The sequence below is a fragment of the Opisthocomus hoazin genome, chromosome 2 (assembly GCF_030867145.1).
Source record: "Opisthocomus hoazin isolate bOpiHoa1 chromosome 2, bOpiHoa1.hap1, whole genome shotgun sequence".
Classification (NCBI taxonomy): Eukaryota; Metazoa; Chordata; class Aves; order Opisthocomiformes; family Opisthocomidae; genus Opisthocomus; species Opisthocomus hoazin.
In genome coordinates this window covers 125,414,169-125,440,273 of record NC_134415.1, presented here as the reverse complement: position 1 = coordinate 125,440,273, position 26,105 = coordinate 125,414,169, and the positions used below count along the sequence as shown (strand labels likewise).

At 41.8% G+C, this 26,105-nt stretch overlaps 1 protein-coding gene across 1 annotated transcript in view; it reads left to right on the top strand.

Annotated features, from left to right (window-relative positions):
• CD2AP (CD2 associated protein) overlaps window positions 1-26,105 on the top strand; it is an 85,886-nt gene that overhangs the window by 32,748 nt on the left and 27,033 nt on the right. The window contains exons 3-6 of the mRNA XM_075414947.1: window positions 10,878-11,031; window positions 14,759-14,859; window positions 19,174-19,294; window positions 21,767-21,951. Coding sequence (XP_075271062.1) covers window positions 10,878-11,031; window positions 14,759-14,859; window positions 19,174-19,294; window positions 21,767-21,951 — 561 coding nt within the window. The remainder of the gene's footprint in view (window positions 1-10,877; window positions 11,032-14,758; window positions 14,860-19,173; window positions 19,295-21,766; window positions 21,952-26,105) is intronic.

Here is a 26,105-nt window from a genome sequence, read left to right as displayed (position 1 = left end):
AGCTCAACCCCCCTGCAGTGAGCAGGGACATCTTCAACCAGATCAGGTTGCTCAGAGCCCTGTCCAACCTGGCCTGGAATGTTTGCAGGGATGGGGCCTCCACTACCTGTCTGAGCAACCTGTTCCAGTGTTTCACCACCCTCATGGTAAAAAAAAATTCTTCCTTCTATCTAATCTAAATCTATCCTCCCCTAGTTTAAAGCCATTACTCCTTGTCCTGTCACAACAGGCCCTGCTAATAAGTTTGTCCCCATTTTTCTTAAAAGCACATTTTAAGTACTAAAAGGCTGCAATAGGGTTTCCCCACAGCCTTCTCCTCTCCAGGCTGAACAGCCCCAGCTCTCCCATCCTTTCCTCCCAGCAGAGGGGTTCCAGCCCTCAGATCATTGCTTTGGCCTCCTCTGGCCCTGCTCCCACAGCTCCAGGTCTGTCCTGTAATGACTTGTGTGAATCCTGCTTAGTGTGTTAATTATTCTCTGTGATTTGAGTTATCCAAGCTTCTTGATTGTACATATGCCTCTTGCTTTTCCAAGTGGCGTTATCGGCTTGCGATGTTCCTCTGTTGTAGCTGCGCACTCCTGGATACTCATAGCTCTGCTCGCTTTGGGTGTAATGGTTTGTGGCACAGGCTAGTCTGGAAGGGGAAACAGGTATATACAAGTAGTTACTCCTTTAACCATATGAAACAGTCTGCTCCTTTTGCCCTTCCTTATTTAGTTTTTTATGCTTGATTTGTGTGTAATTTTATAACTTCCTCTGTGAGCCCCAGAGAAAGGTAACCATGCTCTGGCTGGGAGCTTGGAAACAGGGTGTGTTCCTGCAGATGGTGTTCGCAGCCGTCATCGAGTGAACTTCACAAAGCATCGCCAGCGTTTTGGTCACCAGTAATTGACTGGACATGTGCAGAAAACTTACTTTTAAGTTTAGACCTTTATTGTATAGAGCAGTCTAAAATACAGCCATAAATATGTGCTTTGGAATTAGCTTATGTAATAATACTGAAAAGGTCGGTTGTCCAGGTAATGTAGTATGTAATGTTCGCTACATCCTGGGAGGCTCAGGGCGTGCATTCCAACGCTGTATTTTTAGTACTTTGCCATGTGTCTAATAAATCAACATGTGTGTACACCCAACACAGTTAATATTAAATCCGTTCCTTTGCTTTTTTTATGAGGTTGAATGAAGTAATCTACTTGTGAACTTGAAACTTAAACTGGCGTGAGGCTAGCTCATCTGGCCTGTCATCTCGTAACCTTTGCACCACTTGTGAATTTTTTTTTTTTGGATATGTCATTGTTTTGGAGGGGAGAAGTTAGTTCTCCTCTTCTGTAGTGTTTTCAGTATTAAATTTATTTTTGAATGTATGTTTTCCTTCCTTGAACAGGGAGTGCTATGTGTTACAATGAACTGATCTCAAAGTTAGATGTGGTACATGTTTGCTAGGCTTAACAAGCTTTTTGTATACTTTTCACTTCCTAAAAATATTATTTCAGTGTATGTATGTGGTTCATTAGCTTTGGACTTGGTGTAGTAGGCTTTCAAACTGTTAGAAACTGATGATGATGATGGGCAGGTGCCCTGTCACCTCGCTCTGCTTATAAAACAGCAGCAGAAAGTAAGATGGGGTTTTAGTTAAAAATGTTGGTTAATCTTTGATAAAATGTAATCTTCAAAGCTCTTTTAATTTTCACTGAGATTTGGAAGTTTATATTTTTATCCTTGATTCAGCAAATCTCATAAGCATTTAGTTTTGTGTCTTGGGCAGGAGTTGACACGGGACTGTGGCAGTGATCTGACTTGCTTTAACCTTTTTGCAGCAGTGACCACGAGTGAAATGCTGGAGCTTTTATGGACAATGGAGAGATGGGTGCCCTGGCAAGGGGATGCAGGGAAGAAGAAAGCTGAGTACAGCAGATGCAGGAAGCCAGGAGGATGGCGAGAAGGAACGAGGGATGTTATGAGTTAAACATCAAAGTGGACCTGTAGGTTTAATGGGTCACACATTTCTCTGGACCAGCAACAGAAGCACTTAATTGGGATAAGGGAAAGAAATGTGTCTTCCTGCCTTCCCTTGTGTGGGAGGCTTGATAAAACACCATGTGCTGCAGGAGCAGGATCTGTGTCTTGCCCTCTGCCACATGCAATTCTTAGTTTCATTGATATAAAGCACTGTTTTGTGGCTGGTGGTTGACAGGACATTAACTGTTAGTCTATAAAACAATTACAAGAAATAGAATTAAATTTTCGTATGTATAAGCAAGTAGAATAGACAAGAAATGCAATTAACATTTTAAGATATTTTTATCGGGCTGTGAATGTGGCAGAACCATAAAATATTATTTAGGTATTATTTTTAGAACAATTTTAAGGCTAGCTTTTTTTTTCCTGAATTAAATGGTTGGGAAACATTGATGTAAACTTCTGTGCTTCCTTTACTTACTCCTGTTAATTTAGGGTTCTTTCTCCTACTGTTGGTAGGCTTGGTGATCTGGCTGCTGTGCTTTTCTGCATCTGGGCTTTGATCCTAGTGGAAAGCAGATGCAAGGAGTCTTTTTAACATCGGCAAAAGCTTCTTAGGATGCTAAGACACTACACATTTTCAGCTCTCTTGCATTTTGCGAATATTAACAAAACTTCAGACCAGAATCTTTTCTGACATTTGTTTGACACAACCTTTATAGGTATCCAGTTCTCTACAATAAAAATCAATTATTTATATGTATAAAAATATATGCATTTATAATAATTATATGTATATAAAATCTGTATCAAGATCTGAAATTGCAAGCCTGCTTCTACATTCCCTCTGTAGAGAGGAGGAGATGAACTTTCCTTATTTAGGAGAGTCCAGTTGTTTGCCTGCTTTTTGCCTTCAAATATTACATTTATTTAATGGCTTGAGCTTTAGTCTGTACATTTGAGGTGACTCAGTAATTATTTTATGCTTCCCAGAGATCCTGCTTATTTCCATGTGTTTTATAATTTGTGATAAAGAAGTGATACCTTGCCTGAGTGATGACGCCTTTCTTCCTAACAGGGATGCAGTATGATTATATGATCTGTATTTAGCATAGATTATAACACATGTAAAAATACTGGTAACTTGTTAAACTTCGTACCGAGTGACATGATGTGGGTGTGATTTAATAGAAGGAAATGCTGGGGTTCTGTCTGCAAACTGGAGAAGTTTGAGCCTGGCTTGACTCACTTCTTCTGTGGCTAATTATATTTTATTCTTGGAGGGAAAAAGTTAGAAATTGTGATTTGAATCTGCAGCAGGCACAAATATTTATGATTCAACTTTCTGAAAATATTTCTCCAACTATTTAGGAAACCGCTATGCACAGAGAGTCCACAGATGTCTTCTGGCATCACTTAACAGTGGAGAAGTTGATCTACAGGACTTCGCATCCTTGCTTTGTGTGCTCTCATGTTCAAAGCACATGAAAACCTTAGATGTTAATGGATAGCTCTGCGTAAAACTCTTATAAAAATACATTTAGGGGAATTTCCAAAGCCCAACTCAGCCAATAATGGCCTTTGAACGAGTGGTGTGCTGCGTTGAGGCACTACAGCAGCAGTCCCTCCCATAGCAGTATGTGTCTGTAGCTCCTGTGAAAACTGCTGGGGGTTCATGGCAGCTGGAAACTTTCTTCTAACCTTAGTCTTGAACAGAGATGCCTTGGACTGGGCTGGCAGAATATGAAGCTGTTTCAGTTCTGGAAGAGGCAGAGACAAGGAGTGATGCTGCCTTGCTGTTGGTTCAGCCCAGTTGTGGGTCAGCACTTCAAAAATAAACCCAGTGATTTACTGGTACACAGTCCCCACTTTAGCCATAAATTATGCCAAAAAAAAATCAACCTGTGACACATTAAACATGCCCAGGAGGTAATTTGTCCTGCAAAACAAAGGTTATCAAGTTTGCCCCTTCTTTGGATGGTAACTGCTTTCATCTTTGAAGTGATTTGTTTCTGTTTTCAATAATAACGTTTAATCCTCTGGGGAGTCAGAGACCTCTCCCAGCCGAGCAATTCTGTCAGGAGGTGGAACCTGCGCTGACCTCCCAAATGCTCCAGGGAAAGAGCTCAGGAGCTTCTCAGCTATTTTGGTTCATACATTGTCTTGATCTGTCCCTTTAGTTCATGGCAAGTGTGGCAAAGGAGCGGGGCAGATAGGAATAGCTGAAAATTCTGCTGCTTGCTTTCTTTGCCGTTATTCAGTATTTTGCCTCTGTGAGCATCTTCATTGAGGATGAGAAAACATACTTTTTATTCAAGGAGGAGACACTGGCAAAATGCAAGGGTGTGGGATGTATTAGATTTAAGAGACTGGAGCCTTTAAAGTTGCCCTGTGCCTGCCTGTCTGCTGCTGCAACTAAGGCTGTACATGCAGGAGGTAATGGGTGCTTAAATAATGAGCTATGTGAAGGTTTTTGTGTTCCAGGAACCACTGTGTTTCATTGCGCTTATCATAGAATCATAGGTTGGAAAAGACCTCTAAGATCATCAAGTTCAACTGTCACCCCAACACCACCATGCCTGCTAAACCACGTCCCGAAGTGCCCATCTAGACATTTTTTGAACACCTCCAGGGATGGTGACTCCACTACCTCCCTGGGCAGCCTGTTCCAATGCCTGACCACACTTCCAGTAAAGAAATTTTTCCTCATATCCAACCTAAACCTCCCCTGATGCAACTTGAGGCCATTGCCTCTTGTCCCGTCGCTAGTTACTTGGAAGAAGAGACTAACACCTGCCTTGAACTTGAACAGATTATGGCTATCTCATCTGTATGCAGCCACACAGTTTCTTATATGTATTTGTATAGTCACACACATACATATGTGTTATTTTTCAGTGGTGGGGTTTTGCAGGCTGTGGGGGGAAGAGATAAACTTGCATAAACAAAACTATTGTGTGTAGATTTATCACAAACTTCCAATTCCTTGCTCTCCCCTAAAGGCTGTGACAGGTTCAATTCTGACTTCCTTGTTTGGTGCCCACAAAGACGTGAATCATAAACGTAATTTGCCAGTCTGTGGGTTCTTCACTGCTGTTCTGATGGAGAAGAAAAGAGATGAGAAAAGGGGAAGAGAAGAGATAAGATTTGTGTGTGGAGGCTCAGATATTTACATTTGTGTGTTCTTCATCTCAGCTGCTTGAGATCTTGGCAGCTTGAGCTGCCAATAACAGAAGTGTGCATTGCTTTTGTACAAGCTGGTGTTTCGTAGTTTATGGTGGAAATAACCTAAAAAGTCTAAAGATGATTGTTCTTGGTATAATGACATAGGTAGAAGGAGGTGGGCAACTAAAGTCTTAATATTTATGCTTGAAGAATCTAGCTAAGAATTTAGGTTGGCTGGATGATGAACTTCCCTGTGCCCTCTAATTCAGGAACAGACTTCATATTTACACCGATCCACTCCTCATGTCCGTTCAGACGGTCTGACCCGCTTTCTCCATCTCCAGCGCCCGGCTGATCTCAGTGCTCCACGCTTCTGGCGGGGGGAGCGGGGAGGATCCTGCTGTCCCCGCTGAGCGATGTGAGGGCAAGCAGTGGTGGTGGGAAGGCTGTCTGCTCGCTCGCTTCAAAAGTAGGTCGGTAACTGCCGGCTTATTTGTTTATTTTAATGGGCATGATGAGGCTATAGGTGAATTTAGACATGCTGGATTTTTGTCTGTGTATCAAGAAGAATAATTGTTTTTTTCACATGTTGCTGTCCCTAAATGATTTTGAGATTTTATATATGAATGTATACATTTCCCTGAGGGATTGTGACAGGTGCAATTAAAACAAAAGCCCCTTAAGGTCAGCCCAATCTTTTTTCGCTGTTGAGTTATATTTATATGCGTTTTTGCATATCAGCCTGTAGTGATTTCAGCAAATTTTGTAAGTGTTATGAAATACGCGTTTAATGGAGATTATGAAAGCTTCAAACCTTTAGGACTAGTGCTGTAGTTTGCAACAGAAAGAGTGGGTGGTTACTTCCTAGCTGAATATGTTTTATGCCAAGAGACAGTCTGTATTGACCTTCTACTGCCAAGTCATAAATGTATAAAATCTGCGTTGCTAATGGAAACACTGACAAGCCTTGAACTGCAGCAGACTGGCATAATAAAAATATTAAAATTTCCAGCTGCAGTTAATGTCAGATTTCAATTTCATTTTTGCTGGCGGGCAGCTGGTGGTGGCCTCATCTCAAAACAAGCTGAAACGTCATGGAGGTTTTTCGTTGGTATTGTCACAGCACAGACTCTCTCTGTCTGGGTGTTCGGGGCTGACAAACAACAGAAACAAAGACTGAAAAATGCCTTGCTTGTTGTGAAGCCAATGAATAGGAGTCTTCAGCTTGTTCAGGTTGGATATCGTAGCACCTGGGTCGTTTTATCTGTGTTTCAGAGAGGAGACCTGTGGGCGGTGTCAGTGTTCAGCAGCTGAAAGGGGCCAGCTGTTCAGGCAGAGATGTAAAAATTGCAGACTCTTAATAAGGGGGCATTTATTAATGCTTGAATCTATTAGTGTCAGTTTTCAGAGATCCAAACAGATACGTATCTTGTTTGGAAGTGACTGCCTTTGTAAAACCTTAGTATGTCCAAAAGGTCAGAGCATCACAGTGATGATGCTCAGGATGAAACTGCTGGCAGTGGTGATGGGTACGTATGTCGGAAGATCCTGACATGTGCTTTTGAAAACAAGCCTTAGAGCAGTTTCCTGCTGTTAGAACTGATGTGAAATACAGGTTTGTGGTGTAGTGGACCTCATGCAGGTGTGGAGACTGGGGATTCCTGAATTTGCTTTAACTTGATTTGGTTTCAATGTGGTTTTTAATGCCCTGAGGAAGGACAATTAATGCTGCAGTTCTTCTTTAACAAGAAAAAAAACCAGCGCTTGCTTTGCAAGGACATTCTAAAGGGTAGTAGGTTGAATATGGAAAAAAAGCAGTTGTTGGCTTATCCATGCACTGCTTACTAACCCTTCTTCTGCAGTTTTGTCAGAACTACGTTTCTCACTAGCTGCTATAGCAGTAGACTCTTGCGTGGTTGTTTTTCCTCTCCTTGTTGCAAAGCACCTTCACAGCATGCTTTCTGATACACGAAGTAAAATGTCACTGTCGCTCTGCGATACAGGCATGGCTGGTATCCATCCCTTAGCCATGTCTGTTCACTGCAAATCTTTTCCGATTGATTTGCAGCTCTGTGCTCCTCTTTTGCTCTCATACTCTTGATCTTTTCCTTGTATCTTCTTTCCTTTTGTATGTCTTAGATTAGGAAGGTTTCTTTTACCTAAGTATTGAAGTATTCAACTTTCATATATTAGCTGTGTTGGGAAAGTCTGGTGGTACCAGTCTCTTCCAGTGTCCAGTCATTCTTTCTGGTTTCAGCTAATGAAATTCTTCATCAATAAATCTTAAACCTTTGAATCTGTCTGTAAGAATTTCTTCAAGTGACTGTTGCTCACAGAGTTATTTTAGATCTCTTATCTTTTAATCTAATTCCACTATGTTTTTTGTTACATTTGCCATTGCTTGTCTTGTGTTAGACTTTGAGTATTTCCTACTTGTCACCACTTCAATTACTAACTCAAGCCAGGCAAGAAAGTCGCTCAAGCATTCCTCTTTCCATCGTTGGGTCTTTGGACTTTTGTTGTGGTTGCTGCTTTTGTTCCACCGTGTTTCCTGTAGTTTGTAACCTATCAATTACTTTGCTGCCTTTGATATTGCTGCTGGACTATTGTCTGTTTACTACAAATCACTGATAAAGGTGATGCTTGCCTTACATAAGCCTGTTGTAGCATTTGGAAGTGGTCTGTGATTTTTTTTTTTTTTTTTTTTTCTTAATTTGTTAGAAGTAGGTTGTGTTTTTGACCAGGCTGTCTGTGTAGGTCTTCCCCGTTTCTCTTTTGCATCTCTGCTTTTCACAAAATTATGCCACTTCTGAAGTTTTACATGAAGTGCAAACGTGGGGAAGGAGCCTGGAGCCAGCTTCTCACTGGAAAGTGTTATGATTGAGAAACTGATTAACTGGGGAAGCTTCAGTTCCTGGAGCAGCTGGAGGCTTTTGGAGGCTGTATAAATTGCATAACAAAAGATTATAATTTTAAAAATCCAGGGATGGATCCACTCTAGGCAAGTTTTCAACTGATATGTTTTTCAGTTGAGCAGAATGGCCTTGTCAGTAAGGCAGATAGAAAGGTATTTTGCGGGTGGCAAGCTTTTCAGCTGTAGCCACCTTTAATTCCTCATGATTTATCAGACTTGCAAGTAACTGGCCAAAAAACAACTATAGGATTGAGAATGACAAAGTCTTTGAAACGTGAAATGCCTGCTCGAACAGGGGGTAGACATGCTGTGCTATTTTGGAGATTTTTCTTTTTTACTTGGAAGATGGGCTCTCAGCAGAGCTGAGCCCTCCACGGCAGAGGTCCCTGTGGGTGAAGGAAAGTAACAGCAAGAACTGCTTGCCTGTTTTCTGAAAAACCTCTTTATGTAATGTAGATGAGTGGGAGGAAAAATTGTGCTGTCTGTAGTCTTGCTTTTTCGACTTGCTCTACTCTTTCGGGGGAAAAAAAGAAGGTGTTTTGGATTGTGTGACTTGAGGTTCGTAGTTTGTTTGAAAGCATTAGCAGCATTCCAGACCTGCTGAGTATTCCAGCTGGACTGCTGCAGTACATAGCATGGCCCCTAATGTTCCAGAAAGCACCAGAGAGGTCCTGCTGAATATGCTTCTCAGTTTCTGGCATTTCATCAATGCATGAGTTTTGTTATCCTAAAGCTCGTGTTTAAGAGTTCACACGACATTAATAAGAGTGTGTATATACATATAGCCAATATTGTTTTCAGGTATTATTATTTTGTTGGAGCTGTAGCTGAAATAACTAGCGGAGTTGTAAACCAGTGGCTACTGGTGATGGATGCAAGAGTTGTCTGGAAATGGATCATGGAAAGCTGCAAAGTATTTATGGGTGTTTGCTTTCCTCAAGACGTTGTAAGGCTGTGGCGGTGGGAAAGCAGACCGACTTTGGGGGCCTTGCTAAGCAACGCAGGTGTGCGAGATTCAGTGGATGTAACACACTTGGATGTTCAGAAAGTCTTTGATAAAGTTTTCCATCAAGTTATTGAAGGAATGAAGTTGCTGTGAGAAGGAAGGAAAAATTCTTTTAGGAGTTGGAAGTTGCTTAAAGAATAAGAAGCAAAGGGCTTATCGGTGACCTCAAGATACAGGAGAGCCGGTGATGGGATTCCCCAGGAGCTGGCTGTGGTACCAGCGTTGTTCAGCATCTCCGGTCATCTGGAGAGATGGCTTCACAGCAGACACTCCCATTTTGTGAATGCTTTTAAACTCTTATGTAGTTCAATGCCATGCAGATGGCAGAGAGCTGAGCAGGCAGCAAGGGTGGCAGATGAGCTTGAAGGCAGGTAAATGCTAAGTAGTGTGTATAGGAATAGGAAATCCATACCATGCCTGCGTGGAACTGCCAGCTGAGAGCTGAGCATCGGCTGGTGAGTATCTGGTGGTGCTGCTGTCAGTTCCCCAAAATCCCCAGCTCAGGGTGCAGTGACAGCCCAAAGCACCGGCAGGGTGCCAGGTGTCATCAGATCTGTTGAGACCAGGGTGGGGACAGGCAGCTAGATGGGTAAGGGGATGGAGCAGCTGCCTGGTGAGACGGGGGCTGATGAGACTGGGACTCTTCAGTTGAGCAGTTAAAGCCAACAGAGGGGATGTCATCAATATTTACACAGCCACGGAGACAGTGAAAAACTAAATGCAGTGGTGGAGAGCACGCACTGGGACTAGTAAGGTGTCACCTTTAAAGCACAGGAGAGAAAGGAGCTGCTTTACATAGCAGGGAGTGAATATCTGGTGACTCTCCCTGAGGAAGCTGTGGAGGCAGAGAAGACCATGGGTGCAGAAAGGGCTTAGACAGCTTCACCTGCAGACATGAAAGGGAGAGAGGAGGGGAGGTACCTCCCTCATGAAACCCTTACAGCTGCTCTGGGAATGTGGGAAAATCTGGGTTGCAGGCCAGCTCTGTAGAGAGCGCCTGGGATTGCCACTGCTGGGAGCTGTGTTCTGCACTAGATGGGCCGTTGATCTGACTTAATGGGTTTCTTCTTGTGCAAAGTGATGACTTGCTTCTTTCAGAGTGTTAGTTCTCCGGTGGAGTCTCATTTACCTAGCTGATGCAGTGGAGTAACTGCTGAGTATGTAGCCTTTTCTGTGAACTGGTGCTTTCTTGATTGGCATGTTCGATTCCAGTGCTAACACCTTAATTTAGAAAGATAGGAAGATGATAGACAATTATCAGAAAAATGATGTCTCCGTTACTCCCCTCCTACACCTTTCCCCTCACTTCCTCCCACTTTTTCTTGTATCTCACTTTCTTTTCCACTTGTGTCTTTCAGCAGTACGATTGCATCTTATCTGTAAACAACCTTTGAGCTTTATGACCTAAGACAGTTTTGTATGCTAAAATATTTTATTTAGTGCCTTACCCTATCGGTCTGTCATTGAAGTAATTTTTATATTTTTTAAAATGCTTTCAAATATGAACTGTGACTTAAGACTTGTAATATGGGAATTATGGGGTCAAAGCTAATTTTCTTAGGGTTGAAGTAGATGGCTAAATACTGCCCCTGTTTCTGAACTTGCTCAGCACATCAACTTACCTGTTTACTTACGTGATTGTATGGAAGGGTTAATTTTATTAAGGCCTTTAGTCTGTTTAGGTGCAGGATTCTGTGATTTTTGGGTATAATACATCATTAAACATCAAGTGGTAAGTACCTGAAATCTGTTAGTCTCTGGAGTGCCTGTCTAAAAATATTGACCTCTTGGGTAATTAAATGGCCTCTCAGTCTTGTAAATCTCTTGTTTCAGGAAGTTAAGAAGGATGTAGAGCCCAAGGATGATGCCGTACCACTCAGGAGGGAGAAATCTGGCAATGTAGCCAGTCTTGTGCAGCGTATGAGCAGCTATGGGCTTCCAGCAGGAGGATTTCAGCCTCATCCCCCGTCCAAAAGCTTCAAGAAGAGTATGTAGTCTTTCCAATTCCTTGAATTGCATAAGCTGCTGACGTGTATTTTTTTAGTAAACATGAATTATTTAATGTCTGACTTAGTTTTAAGGTTGTAAAGAGAACTAGAGACATATGAGGAAAAACTGGTTCTAAGACAAATTCTGCTCCTGGATGCATGGGCAGAAAGCTTACATGTAGTTCTTAACAGCAGCAATAGGGATGATTTTTTTCTGGGAACAGGATTTAGACCCCTTCCAGATTCCACAGAGTTGCTCTGTGACTTCATGTGAGCTCTGCTTGTATCATCAGGTACCTGAAAGCGACCTGCAAACCTGTTCATAATAATCAAAAATCTTCCTTTGGTCACTTCTTCTAGACATAAAAGTTTTGCTACAAAGTCGGAGCTTTGTGACAAGGAAAGACTCTCTAGTTCAGGTTGCTCTTGTTTGGTAGGCTTGCTTCTTGTGTGAAATAAAGTGGAGTTGGTGGCATCTAAGAAAAAGCAGTGGTCTTCCTTTGATTGTAACTGCAGCCCCCAGGATGATCAGGTGTGCAGACTCGGTGCCTCTACGTCTGTGGTTTCTGTGTTTTAATGCCAGTATTTAAATCAAGATGAACAAAACCGAGAGCAGAAAACGTAGCATTCTCTGCATCCAGAACACTGACTTGTGATTTCTATTTGGACACCTCAGTCTTTAAAGAGACATTGCTCTAAATTACTCTCACTTTCTCTCTCTTACAAGGGATGGCAGGCATTTATGTTTTAAACTTGCTTTTTTTAAAAGAAAGAATTCAGAACTTACTGTTTCTGGTATGTTTATGCTTTCAGTTTTTGCCCATAAAAGGAGAAGAGCCACTAGTTTGTCTTGTAAAGCCCTGAAATGAGACCAATAGATTTACAACTTTGTCGAAGCTTTCTTCTAGGCAACTGAGGATGTTACCTTCAAAATTACTTTTTTGTGAATCTGATCTGTATGTGCATATTGGCAGTAGCACATATGTGCCTGTTAGGTTGTTTGCATCAGCAGGCTTTTGAAAATCTAGCCTGAAAGATTAACACTGTTCCTATGTTAATGCAGCTGGGCTCTGAAAGGGATTCAACATGATCCTTGTGGGTCCTTCCAACCTGAGATATTCTAGGATTCTGTTATTTTATGAACATGAGCTGGTGGCAGCTCAGGTGTCAGCTACTCGTTCTGGTCTCCCTAACCCTGGGACAATCCCGTATTCAGCACGTCTTGTCCTCATGCTGGCGACTGTGGCTGGGTGGCAGGTACATCTTGGTGTCAGACTCTGCAGTGCTCTGGCTAGTCTCGTCCTCCTGGAAAAAAATGGTGTTCATGTGCCTTCCTTTAGGCACACAACTGTTTACTTGGCACAACAACGATCTCTGCGTTGCCGTTTTGCTTGCTGTTCCCTCTCTCCTGGAAGACTGTTTAAACAGCTCCTGCAGATCATGTTAGCTCTGTGCCTGGGCAATCACTTGCTCCGATCAGAACATTTCCAGTGCTTAGTTGGCTTTCAGTTTCTGGTTCCTAACCTGGTACAATGAGACTTACCATGTTAAAAACAAAGTTAAGCTTCTTTAGTCGCAATTTTCCAATGTGTGGTGAAGTAGGTCTGTCTCTGCCTCACAAGGATGTTCCTTGTGATGTTCTCATGTGCAGCTCTCGCTGAATTCAGGTATTTTAGGTTGGATGGGTAGTAAGCTGCAGGCAGTGTTCCTATCGGTTAGATGGCTGCCTTTATTCAGGAAAAGGAAAATACAGAAGGTGTGCTAAATTGTGGCAACAAAGGGCTAAATTTGGTTTACCCTGTGCAAAACAAACAAAACCTGAAGCCAGACAAGCTGTTTTGGAAAGGGACAGGATTGCCTGGAGGCTGCCAGCCCAGCAGTCCTGCGGCACCACGTGAAGCTGGAGTGTTGTTTGCTGAGTGGATCGGTTATCTTCCTAGGTTCATGTAGGGATTTTCAAAACTGGTAGGCAGTACTTTCTAAACTGGGTATCACTGAAAACACACCTCAGGTGAGAGAGAGTTCTGGATGTGAGATGCATCTGTGAGTTTGTTTTCTCCTCCATTCAGGTAGAATTACAAAATGAAAAGGAATGCTGAGATCAGATTTATGTGAAATGGCCATGACTTTTTAATTTGCCTCTTTTTTTAGTATCGGTTAATGCCGTGCAAAGGAGGAGCCCTGAAAGCGATGTAGGAGGTAGTAAAGGCCAGTGAACCGTTAATTGCAATTACTGTTAACCTAACAATCACTCTTGGCTGATGCATGAGTTTCAGTGGAGTTAAGGGTTGTATTATGTGAGCAATTACATCTTATTAGAAATAACCCGTAGAGCTTCATACTTTTGGTTTATTTGTATCCTGCTCCTTTTAAGCTCTTTAGAGCACAGACCATAGACCAGCATGTAGAAAATTCTTGATTTGGTGAGCCCTCTCTCACACATTTTTGATGCTGAATATTACTCAGACGCCTGGTGTGTTTTGTACTGAGGACGCTGGGTGTGGCGGTCTTCTGAATGTCTGACTTTGGACTTTTAATGCTGCTATAATAAGACAAGGATCAATCTTGGAGGCAATATCTGTGTTTGGTAATGTTTTTACCCAGCTAATCTTAATTGCTGAAGCTCGAATGTGGAAGGCGTGCAAAGTATAAGAGAAAATTATACAACTCCGACAAGCTTAAGCTTTACCACTTCAAGCTTTTGATTCATATTTTCACTTAAACTGTGACAGAATGTTTTTAAGGAGGGTAGGGAGCTTGTGTGGGTCATAGCTTGGGATGACAGTTGCCTTCCAAAGCATGCTGGCTGCTCTGGAAAAGGTCCGAAGGCATGGCCGCTTGTTTGAAGGAGAAATGCCTGCACTCCGGGTTCAGCAGCAGCATCACTCCAGGGTACGTGCAGAGTAACGGGGCAATCGCAGGTTCGCACGGCTCTGGCTGCAGGGGTTGTTGGAAGCCACTTCAGTGCTCTTCCCTCTCGGGAGGTCATTTTGTCTCTTTAATGCCTGCAGAGCTTTAATGGTATCTGGCAAACATCTAAGGACTGCACTTTGTTTCAGTTTTGCCTTTGTCAAAACACTGCTGGTTGAAGCTTAGGTTGACTTTCTCGACTCGGTACTGGCACTGAGAAAAGGGAGGGTTTTTGCATCTGCAGATAAAAATGAGTTTGGATTTTGAAATACGAGCCGAGCAAATGTTAGCATTACCTCAGACCTGTAGTTAGCAAGGTCTTTGTTAGAGGGCAGAAGGGCTATTGGCACTTCAGTGTTGTGCAGAACAAAACATTTGTTATTTCTCTCAGTATTGCTTAAAGACTGGAGGCTCAAACTTGCACATTTTCTTCCAAGCAAGTGCTAACACTGCAACTGGCAGCAGTTGTCATTCTTGCAGTTTTCTGCAGTAAATAGTTTGAAAATAGTAGTAGTACTGGGGATTATCTGACTTGCTTGTGTCAACATGTTTTTTACAGCATGTTGGTAATTGGCAGTGTAGTGTTAATTTCTTTGTAAATGACAGTCTGGGAAGCTCTGTGCTTTTCAGACTCTAAGATACAGCTCACCAGCCTAAAGTGACACAAGCAAACTGGAAAACCAGCAGCAAACATTACATAGCTTCTTGGGTTGACTAATAGGTGTTCTGGTCAGAGTTGATCCTCGGGAGCTAAGTGGAGGAAAGCCTAGTTTTCCTTTGCAAGCATTCTTACTTTTGCTGTTTCCCTTGAATCAGGGTCTAAGAAGCGGCAGTGCAAAGTGCTCTTCGAATACATCCCACAGAATGAGGATGAGCTGGAACTCAAGCCGGGGGATGTGATCGACATCAGTGAAGAGGTAAGCTGTTTTGCAGAGCAAATCGTCTCTTCACAGGGCCAAAATTCAAATTGTTCGTTTTTTTTTTTTTTTTCCTGAATACTTGAATTACAAGGATGTTGGGAAAAGTAGCGTAGGTAGTAGTATATTTGAAGCTAAATCTAATAGCTCACTAGTTTTCTCTCAGGATCTAATCCTGACCCCCTGGATGTGTAGGGGAAGTATTTGATCATCGCAGCAATAAACTGTGATCTGTTTGTTACACAGACTCCTGTTTTAGGATGCTTATGCTAAAACTGTTTGACCAGTTGTCTTTAAGATGACGTACTCTAAGTTGGTTTAGGTGAAAGATGTTATTTGCCCTGATTTTCCAGTTTCATGCTTTCTTGCAAACTCATTGAAGCGTTTAACTAATAGTAACAGTATTCAACTCAGAAGCCTGTACCTGTAGTACAATATACTTCAACCCACTTATACAAAAATACAGAGCATATAAATGCATTCAACAACTTGTTATTATTTCCATGGCCTTCCTTTTCCACTGGGTAAGAAATACAGTTAAAGATATGTCTTGATGTTCAGACTTTGATGGCAAAGGCCCTGTGTATTTCAGTGGGGGTTTGGGGTGGAGGTTTCTTATGTTTCCCTACCTACATGCTTCCTTGGTATCTGTTCCATTCAGTAGCAACTTGTGTTGTGGGAGGCTTGAATGTGTGGGAAGAGCATCTCTTACGAGAGTGTGATCTGTTGGGGAACCTGCAGAAAAGACCAGAGTGACTGTGGAAGGAACCTTTTCAGAACTAGGCTGAAAACTTCTGCACAGCATGCTCTGACCTTCACTGGTGCCATCTCTTCTTTCTACCTCCCTGAGGGTCTCAGGAAGGAGAAGACTGAATTTTTCTTCCTAGACATGTGTCTGTGGTGCTTTTAAGTAGCTTTATGAGACTGTGTTTTTCACATTCGTGACCTCTTTTGAAGAGAGTGCTAACTCTCCAGGATCCAGACAGTGCCAGGAAGGACTTTTCCATTCTCCTAGCAAGGAAAATGTTATGTTTCTAGATGCATTTGCACTAATGTCTTTGAGAATTTGTTCTCTTTGAATAAAAAGAGCAAGTGACTTGTAAAACCTGCTCACTAAAATCACAGTTTCATAAATACCGTTGTGTGAGAGTGTTTTGTAAAGGAGAGCTCCTGGATAAACTCACCAGTTTAATTTGTGGATAGTGCCTGTGCACAGCAGTCGTGACTGTGAATGGTCTGGTGTAAGCATTTACAGGAGAGAGTGTGTGCAGTGAACTGTTGCGGAAGCTGCTGTTTTGGGTCACACATGTCAACATCTGGAATTATTTTGGGAGGGGTGTTCAGTGTGATGTATCAGCAATGATCAAGTAGCCAAACAGAATAAAAAGATCAAAGCATTTCCTCATCTGATTTCTTAAGGAAACATGGAATTAATTCTTTCAATTTTTTTTTTTGTCGGTCCCCATGCTTCTTCCATTCTTAATGATTTGAAAATATGTAATTGTAGTACTCAACCTTTGCTACTTCTGAGAAAAAAATATTAATCGAATTTTTAGGCAGATGCTACCAGGTAGAAAAATATTGTAGCTGACTGTTGGCACAGAGCTGTCTGCACACTGGTTTTATGGTGGTGTACAACAGACCTGGCAGGTGTAGGCTAGGTCTGTTGCACAAAACTGAACTGATGGACCAGAAGTGTAAAGAATGGTAGAAAATGCTGTCCGTTGGTTGTGCAGTATGCTGGAATAACCTGTTTTGGGTAACTTGTCCTCACTACTGTGAGACGATTTGCTTCCATTTATATATAAAAGGTGCTATTTATATATATGCAGATAACTTGTAACTGTTACTTCAAGGAAAGATCATTTAGCTGCTTTTTTGTGGGGAAAATAAGGTAAAATCAGCCCCACAAGGGGATCAGTTCTACCGGTTACCTGAGATTAATTTGGTATTTAGCCCTTGCAATTGTTTTCATAAAGTGAGTAGTTACACCTGACACTAATGATTGTGAAATCAAAGGTGGAGGCAGATGGGTTCAGAAATTAAATGGCCAGTAGTGAAGTGAGCAAGCTGCCAGGATCAGACATAGCATTTAGGGAAGAAGGCCCCTGTGCTACGTGCTGGCTGAATCCGCAGGGTTTTTTGTTTACAGAACATGTGGGGTTTGCATACAGAATACATGCACAAAGGGCACGTGGTAACTGTGTCATTGCTGTAAAACTTTTGTTTCTCCTTCATAGCTTCCCCCTGCTCCTGCCAGATGCAACACTAAATAGCAGATCTATTTTTGTAGTGTTACACTTGTCATATTTGCATGCTGTGTTATCAAGCATAATCGAAATTCATATGACTTAATTAGTGAAGTTTTTATTTAAAAAAAAATATATCAGACTGGCAAAACTGCTTGTTTCAGCCTCCCCCCCCCCCACTGGTTTAGAAGTCTGAGTTTTCATCATCTTATAAGTTGATGGAATTCATGCTCAAAACCAGTACTGATGTGCATACCAGAGCTGTAACTCCCTCTTGTGGAGATTGTATCCATGTGGTAAGATTCTGAAATGGAAGGTAAGAGCTGTGAAATTGTCATATGTGTTGCTGGCACCCAGAGATGCACAGATGCTCTTCAGCAAAGCGTGTCGAACTTTTTTAACCTGTTTTTTAACGTCAGTTAAAATACCTTTTCTGGTAATATAGTTTGTATATAGTCAGGTAAACACAGTTTGGTGAGAATGCTGAAGCGATTACGCTCAAATTTTTATTCTATTCCTGACTGTCTCTGAACTGGCATCGCTTTGCTTGCAAGTCTGTAAACTGCTTTGCTGACCTTGTTTCTTGGTAGAAGAATAAATGGATGCCCAAGTTGCTTTCTGTATCAAAAGCATTAAAAGTCCCTTTCTCATGGCTCTTGGGTGTAGTATGGGTGAGCCAAGGCATCTGAATTTTAGTTTTCTGTAATGTATTATGTAAAGAATGAGGCATCAGAGCCTGGTCAGCACTTGTCAGTAATCTGTGCTTAAAATTTGTTTTAGAGCACCAGACTCTGCATTTGAACTATACACAGCAAAGCTGTATTTGAGCACCAGGATGCCTTTAAAACTAACAGTGCTCTTTTCATTGCTTGTCTGTAACTGCCAGACTTTGCATGCGTTCTGCTTGCCTGGAGGTGGGCTGGTGTTTAAAAACTATGCCTGTGTGTCAGATGCAGTGACCTACAAAACAAGGCTAAAAAAAGATAATGTAAACAGCTGCTGGGTTTCCCCCCCGCCCCACTGCTTTTCTTTCTTATCTAAAAACAGCTTTCCAGCCCCAAAACAAAGCAAATGAAATGAAAGATTTTGAAAATCACCCTTACTTATAGTTTTTAAATAGCGCTTATTAGGCAAATATGTTCAATTTATTTAAGACATTTTGAAAACTGTTCATAAATTTGAAGGGCACGATTCTCACTCAGTCTTCTGGCGTTGTTTTACACCGTCACCTGTGCATGCCCAGCTTTTGCTTGTTCTGCTTTGGACCGTGGGGTATTCCTTATAACTGTTCCATTAAGTTGTGGAGTATTGCAGTGTAAATGACACACCAGGAATCCAAGCATATAACTGAGCATTAGAGTCATTATGTTCCCCAATTCCTGAACAAGTTTATTTCCAGTGCAAAAACGAGTTGTTTTGTGAATAGTAAAGCCAGCAACATTTGGCATCCAGCAGACTGGTGTCCTTAGGACTGCTGTGTGCCACCACAAAATCCTCGTGCCTCTCAGCTGGCCAGCTCTGGTAGGAAAGTGTCTGTACTTCTGACACAACCAGAGCTAGGTCTATGCTGTTCTGCCAGTTGCCTCCTGTTAGAAAGGATGGACAGCTTAGTTTTCCATTACTCTGTCATGTCCTTAAGGACTTTTCTCTGTTCTACCCAATGTTATCTGCAGAAATTATCTTTTTGGAACTTGTGTTTTTGAATCAAAATGGTTTGAAGCCATTCAGTGGATACAAGACCAGTGGGAATAGGACTGGTGGAAACTGGACAAGACAAAGACAGATGGACAGCAAGAATATGTCAAAATTTCCTTAGAAAGCCAGGCTGGAAGTTGCATCTTTATTTCATGAACATTTTAACAGTGATAGAAGTGACAGTAAATTATTTTCTTATTCCTCTTCTTGCTTGCTGTTTCTACATCTTTAATAGGTTTCTTTACAAGAGAGTTCACGGTCATCTGAACTTTCTGAAGGTTGTTTGTGCAGTTTTATAAGCGAAGTATGGATGGAATTGGTAGGAATTTCCTTTTGCTTTACTGCTAATGTGCAAAATGTTTCTACACAGGTAGAAGAAGGCTGGTGGAGCGGAACACTAAATGGCAAGGCAGGGTTGTTTCCTTCAAACTTTGTGAAAGAATTGGACTCAACGGATGATGGAGAAACACAGGACGCTCTGGATGACACAGGTGGTGTTCTGTTTGTTGTAAACCCTTAGCAAAGTCATTTTAGATTTTGGATGTAATTTGGAGTATAATGATTGTAGTACAACACAAGTTGTAAAGAATTCAAGCTTCCTAAAAAGGGTAAGTATTTAATTTCCTTCTAAAAATATTAATGCTGAGTATGAAGATAGGTGTCTTGTTCCCGAATACACTTCTAATAAAATTGCAGTCAAGGTTTTGATCTTGCAAATGTATATTCTGCATTTTATCACTAGAATTTTGATCATACTCAGAGTGGAGATTTTTTTAGTATTGGGTATAAAATTATTCTTGCATTTAATAGGGTTTTTTTCAGTCTTATTCTCACAGACCTGAGTTCTGTGAGAAACATGGATAACTTAAGCGATTAGCCATGTTAGTTGAGAATTAAAGAGCCGAATAGCATAGAGAGCCTCAACTTTAAAATGAATCCTGTGAAGGGGGCCCTGGTTCTTTGTTATGTTTTAATCTAACAATAAAATGCCTTTAAGGCAGTGTTTACATTTAGCTGTTCCTTTGTGGCTATGACTGTATAGCTCGGGCAGAAGCAGATGGTCCGTGGCTGAAAAGGAGCTGAGTGGTGCCAGGCAGGTGCGTGTTTGCAGGCCATTACTGTGTTCACCTGAAACTGCACTTTAGAGGCATTCTGTCTGTGAAGACCTGTTTGAAGACTGGGGACTTGTGATATGATACTGCTGGAATGGGAGTGTTCTTCGGGGGCAACATTCTTAAACACAGATTATTCAGTGCCTAAAGACAGCCGTGTGGTATTCAAGGGAAACAATGATATCTTTTTTTCCTTTTAGTAATGTGTGCTCTCATTTACAGGATGTTCAATATTGATTGTTTCTAGCAAAGGGTTGCTCAGAGATAGGAAAGAAAATTCTGGTTTGAATTTTTTTTGGTAAATTGTGGAAATAATTGCTGTAGTGTAAAATAAGAGTTGTTTGACTTGAGCAGTCCCAAATAGCTCAGTGGCTGTCTCTTTGGAGGTCAAGTTCCCTGAGTTTAGTGGGGTCTGGTGAGATGACTTTACAAACAGGTATGTGTTGATCTTAATTCGAGAATGCTGAAATCAGTGGGACTGAACAGTCAGTGGCAGTGATTGTGTATTCTGTCAGTAACTAACAAGCTCTGATTTTCAGCCCTGCACACCCCCCGGGGTTATATTTAATGCTCAGTACTTTCACAGTCAGGATCTCTAGTATCTGCTAGTTCTTTCCTCACTCCTGGGAAACTGTAAATGCCTCATTCTCTGAGCTGTGGTCTTTCGAACATGCAACCTGGACTTTTCTCATCAGTGAAATTTCTAGCTATGCTTTTAGATATCCAAGAGGGATATAACTAATGGAAAAGTAACTCGGTTGAGGTAAGGTGAGAAACTGAAGTCAAGAGGCAGTGTGACTTTGCGGTATTATCAAAACTCCTAAAATCTGTGTTGAGGGAAGAGGCTTTAATCTTTGCTGCAATTCTCAGGCATGAATACACTGAGAAGAACTGAACTGAAAGGCTGAGAGATGTGGAGGCTGTTTTGAATTCGATTTATAAATGCTGTCTGTTTTCACATTACTAGCTGCTGGAGTTCTGCAGATAGAAATAATTTGCCTGTAGATTCTAGCTTGTAGGTTTTAACAGATTTGACTGTAACTTAAAAATTTAAAAAGAAATAAAAAAAGTCTTAAAACCTCCTAATGCCTAAAGAAGTTCTTCTCTGAACTACATTTTTGGGGGTGGTTAAATGTTGTCCCTTGAAACTGAAAAATTAAAAGAATCTTAAATACTTGTTATCTACCAGTGATTAATCTCAAACAACTATGTCTGATTTGAGTGTTTCACTTTTTTAAAATAGGTTTTGAGTGTTATCAGGGTAAAAAGCTATTTAAATAAATTTGCAAGAAACTCTTTTGAGGTATTTTTGGTAGTGCATTTTGAGCAATAGGAAAATTTCACTTTGGTGCCTTGAAGAGGCATCACTCTGCTACTGAACCACACTGTTTTTTCCTGTGGCTGTTGAAACATGGTAGGGCTCAATATGGACCTTTATTGATTATGGCTTTCAGCAGCTATAGCTGTGCAAAGGACAAGCTTTTAAATGTTGGACTAAAACCACATCTTCAGAGAATGCATAACCAATGTTTCATAAAATTAACGGAAAATGTGACATTGACGTTAACAGTTTGTGGAGTCTGAGTGATAAAAGAAACAGCAAGAAATATTAGTGATCTAATGACTTAGTTGCCAGAGTATTCAGTGCAACACTGGTGTCATTTTCAAATGGTCTGATGTTAAATATATGACTAGAACAAATGGGAGGTATTACAGCTACAATAATATTCTTAGAAAAGCTGTTTAGCAAGAGCAGTGCACACAGCTGTGTTACTGCCAATTTTTTCCCCAGAAAAGCAAATAAATAATTTCAGATACTAATACTTTTTCTTTCCTTTTTTTCACTTTCAGAGTCTGTTTTCAGTGGTCCTACCTCACCTGTGGTCTCTCCAGGAAATGGGAGTGAACCTGGATCTGGACCAGCACAGCCAAAGAAAATACGAGGTATTGGATTTGGAGATATCTTTAAAGAAGGCTCAGTGAAACTTAAGACAAGATTATCCAGTAATGAATCAGAAGATAAAAAGCAAGATAAGGTTTGTAGTCGTTCATATTGTTATTTTGGGGTTTCCTGTAAAAATAAAGACATGGAATCTGAAGACATAGTGTCTTACAGATGCTGAATATGCTGACCGTCTTAAAATTTGTCGGTATCGTTCCATAATATGACCGTAATCATCTCAAAGGGCTCAAAAAAAACTCCCTCAAACTTCTTTTGTAGTAAGTTATACTTAACATTGAATCCGAAAGGCTTATTCAAATGTCTTGGTGTTTAAAACATTAGAGAGGGAAAACCAAGCTGATATAAAAATTGTCATTTCAAAGCCCTGTGGTGTAAGACATAACGAACCTGATGAGGTTCAACAAAGGCAAATGCAGGGTCCTGCACCTGGGGAGGAACAACCCCATGCATCAGTACAGGCTTGGGGGGGACCTGCTGGACAGCAGCTCTGCGGAGAGGGACCTGGGTGTCCTGGTGGACGACAGGTTAACCATGAGCCAGCAGTGTGCCCTGGCTGCCAAGAAAGCCAATGGGATCCTGGGGTGCATCAAGAAGAGTGTGGCCAGCAGGACGAGGGAGGTTCTCCTTCCCCTCTACACTGCCCTGATGAGGCCCCATCTGGAGTACTGTGTCCAGTTCTGGGCTCCCCAGTTCAAGAAAGATGAAGAGCTACTGGAGAGAGTCCAGCGGAGGGCTACAAGGATGGTGAGGGGACTGGAACATCTCTCCTATGAGGAGAGGTTGAGGGAGCTGGGCTTGTTCAGCCTGAAGAAGAGAAGGCTGCAAGGGGACCTAATAAATGCTTCTAAATATCTGAAGGGTGGGTGTCAGGAGGATGGGGCCAAGCTCTTTTCAGTGGTGCCCAGCAACAGGACAAGGGGCAACAGGCACAAACTGAAGCAGAGGAAGTTCCGTCTGAACATGAGGAAGAACTTCTTCCCTCTGAGGGTGATGGAGCCCTGACCCAGGCTGCCCAGGGAGGTTGTGGAGTCTCCTTCTCTGGAGACATTCAAGACCCACCTGGACAAGGTCCTGTGCAGCCTACTGTAGGTGACCCTGCTTCGGCAGGAGGGTTGGACTGGATGACCCACAGAGGTCCCTTCCAACCCCTACCATTCTGTGATTCTGTGATTGTCAAACGTGTCTGCAGTACGAGGTCACTTGTAGTTCTCTTTGTAACAGTCTTTGTGTATAATCTGGGTCAAAAATGTTAAGTCTTCCTATACAAGTTAAACTTGGCCTTTAAAACAAGGAATATTCTGGGATTTGTTTAGTTTTTGGTTTGGGGTTTCCTTCCAAGTTTTGATGGATGTTGAGATTTCTGTTCTAGGTGTCAACCGTCACTACCACTGTAAATGTCCCTCAGTGAATGCTGCCAGGCTTTTGGCTTTGGTGTTGTATTAGGTTAATGAGCTGCACAGATTGTGTAAGCTTGAAAAATACTCTTCTACAATTTTGTGTTCTCTTTCATTTTCTTTCCCCCTTTTTTATGAGTGAGTGGGATAAGGAGCACTTTTATTCCCGATGCCGAACATAAAGCTTAGGAGAGAGCAGATAATGTGATGACAGTGAAATTGCTTTAGTTTGAGTTTTATTTGGATCTGAACCCAAGAGTACTCTTACACCTTGGAAGCACAACAGCAATGCTCAGTCCTTTATCTTCACCTTATGCGTTGTTTATATCAAGAGCTTCTGAATGGATTTTCAGCTTTTCATAAAGGCAGCAGAGATAATCCCGTGTTTCAGTTTTTACTCAGGTGATCAAGAAAGCATTTAAAATCTTTGTCCAATTTCAGGTTTTTGTCTGTGAGTTATGGTCATTAACGCAGTTTTGCTGACAGATTTGCTTTCCTCTGCTGCTATGGAGAAGTAATTGTAATGGTGCAGGGCAAGAGGTGGGGCCAGTCCCTGGGAAGAGGGTAGGGACAGAGACTTCCTTGAATGTGTTTGCCCTCTGTAGCAGTGCTAAGAGCAGTGTTCATGCTCCTGTAGAAATGGTGTGTGTCCTCTTTGTTTCTGGTCCAGTCAAAACATCAGATGATTCAGAAAACGAAAGTTGAAAGTGTGTCACCTTCTGTTTAAGGCTCAGGGAATGTTATCTCCTAAAGCTTGGAGAAGGGAAGGCTCCAGAGAGACCTTATAGTATCCTTCCAGTACTCAAAGGGGACTTGAGAAGATGGAGAGAGACTTTTTACTGAGGTCTGTAGTGACAGGACAAAGGGCAGTGGTTTTAAACTGAAGGAGGGTAGATTTAGATTGGACATAAGGAAGAAATTCTTTATTAGGAAGGTGGTGAGACACTGGCACAGATTACTCAGAGAAGATGTGGTTGCCCCATTGTTGGAAGTGTTCAAAGTCAGGTTGGATGGGGCTTTGAGCTATCTGGTCTAGTGGAAGGTGTCCCTGCCCACGGCAGGGAAGTTGGAACTAGATGATCATTGAAGGTCCCTTCCAACCCAGACCATTCTGTGGTTCTGTGAAGGCACATTGATTTTCCTTGGTTCTCTCCAGGTGTGGTCCCCTGAAGTAAGAGCCTGTGGGATCACGACGTTTTCATGTGAATGCTGTTAGACCAGGGTTTCAGGACCTAGCTTTCAACTTGCTTTCTTGTCATGGCATTGATTGTTCAAAACTGTGTTTCCATACTTCCTGCCTTGTCACTTGGGAGTATAAAGAGCCTATCTAAAATATGTTCAATTCATGTGAAGTCTGCTCAGATGTTTTGAAATGTGTTATTCGACTGCGTGTAAACACTAAAATATGTTGGCGCTCTTGTTAGTTGGCTTGTCTGGAAAGTTGTTGTAGGCCATTTCTCAGCAAGAGGGGAAATGAAGTGAGAAAACAATTTTGCATAGCTTAAAGACAATGAAATAAACAGTGGAGTTTGGTGCTTAATATTCCACTGATGCTTGTTGTCAAAGTCATCCCAAAGGTGGACAGACTTACAGAACAGCCTGGAGAGCCCTAGGGAGATACTCTCGTGAAGGTCTTGTGAAAATGGGTGGCTTCTTTGTGCTCAACTCACTTTCAAGTTAGATGGAGGGATGCTAGAAGGGCATTCGCAGTCTTTAAGCCAGTAAAGAAAAAAAGCTGTCATCAGGAAACTAGAGCAGAGAGGGCTTTTTTCCCTTGGGGAATCCAGAGACTGCTCAGCAGAGGAAGGCTGAGTGCTGATGTATCTCAAGTGCTCAAGTGTATATATGCTTTTGCAGGAGACAGGCAGATAGGTTTCAGCTTGTCCCAAGCATCCTGCCTGGACTCAGGCTATTTATACCCTGTCTGCCTAAACTTCCCCTTGCACTTCTAATTGCATCTCATTTTGGAAGGGGGAAATGTAGAGAACTATTTTTACATTGGACCTGTTTAATCTCATAGGTGGGTTATTTTGGTGCTTCCTTCATATAGCATTCTGGAGTGAGTTAAATTGCTTATGTACTCCAAGAACATCTCAAGTGACTGTGGCTTCCTCTATGGTATGTCAGAGGTACCAAGCACCAGCCCACAGGCATCCTCTGGTTTTAAGGAGATTAAATCTAGTTTCTTTGACAGTAGCAAGTCTGCAAAGTTTAACTGTGAATGAAAATGAACAGAGTTACTAAAGGCAATGGGATTTTTCACATCAGTAGTGCTGTTAGGGCTGCTCAGGTAAGTACTGACTGTAAGATCATATTCTATGTTTGTAGCTCAGAGTAGATGCAGCTGAAGCTGTCTGAATCTTCCTGGCAGGTCAGTAAGTCTCCTGGGGGGGGAATATTGGAACAGTTATTTTGGTTAGATACTAACTCTGAAACTTGTTACCAGTTGCAGTGCCTCTGTGGTTTTTTTTTGGTTCAGGAGAAATCTCTAGTGATATTTATCTGTTCTGGTTCTGTCCTGTACGAATTGCCGAGAGTGAAGGGAAGCTGGGACGGGCTTTCGTGTGCTCTTACCTTTGTCTGAGTAGCTAAAAACTCATTGCCTCTGCGGCTGAGGTGGTGGATGGGTACTGAATATTCCTGCTTTATTCTAGTGGAAAGTAAGCGTGGTCAGCAAGATACTTTCAGCAGAGCTGTTAAATTCAGGCAATTTTCAGGATAATGGAAGACTAACACTTGGAACTGCTGAAATACAATTGCAAAAGTGTATCTGACAATGTCCTGAGATTGGCTTCCAGTTTGAAAGCTGTGCTGTGTCTTTAATCAGTAGACA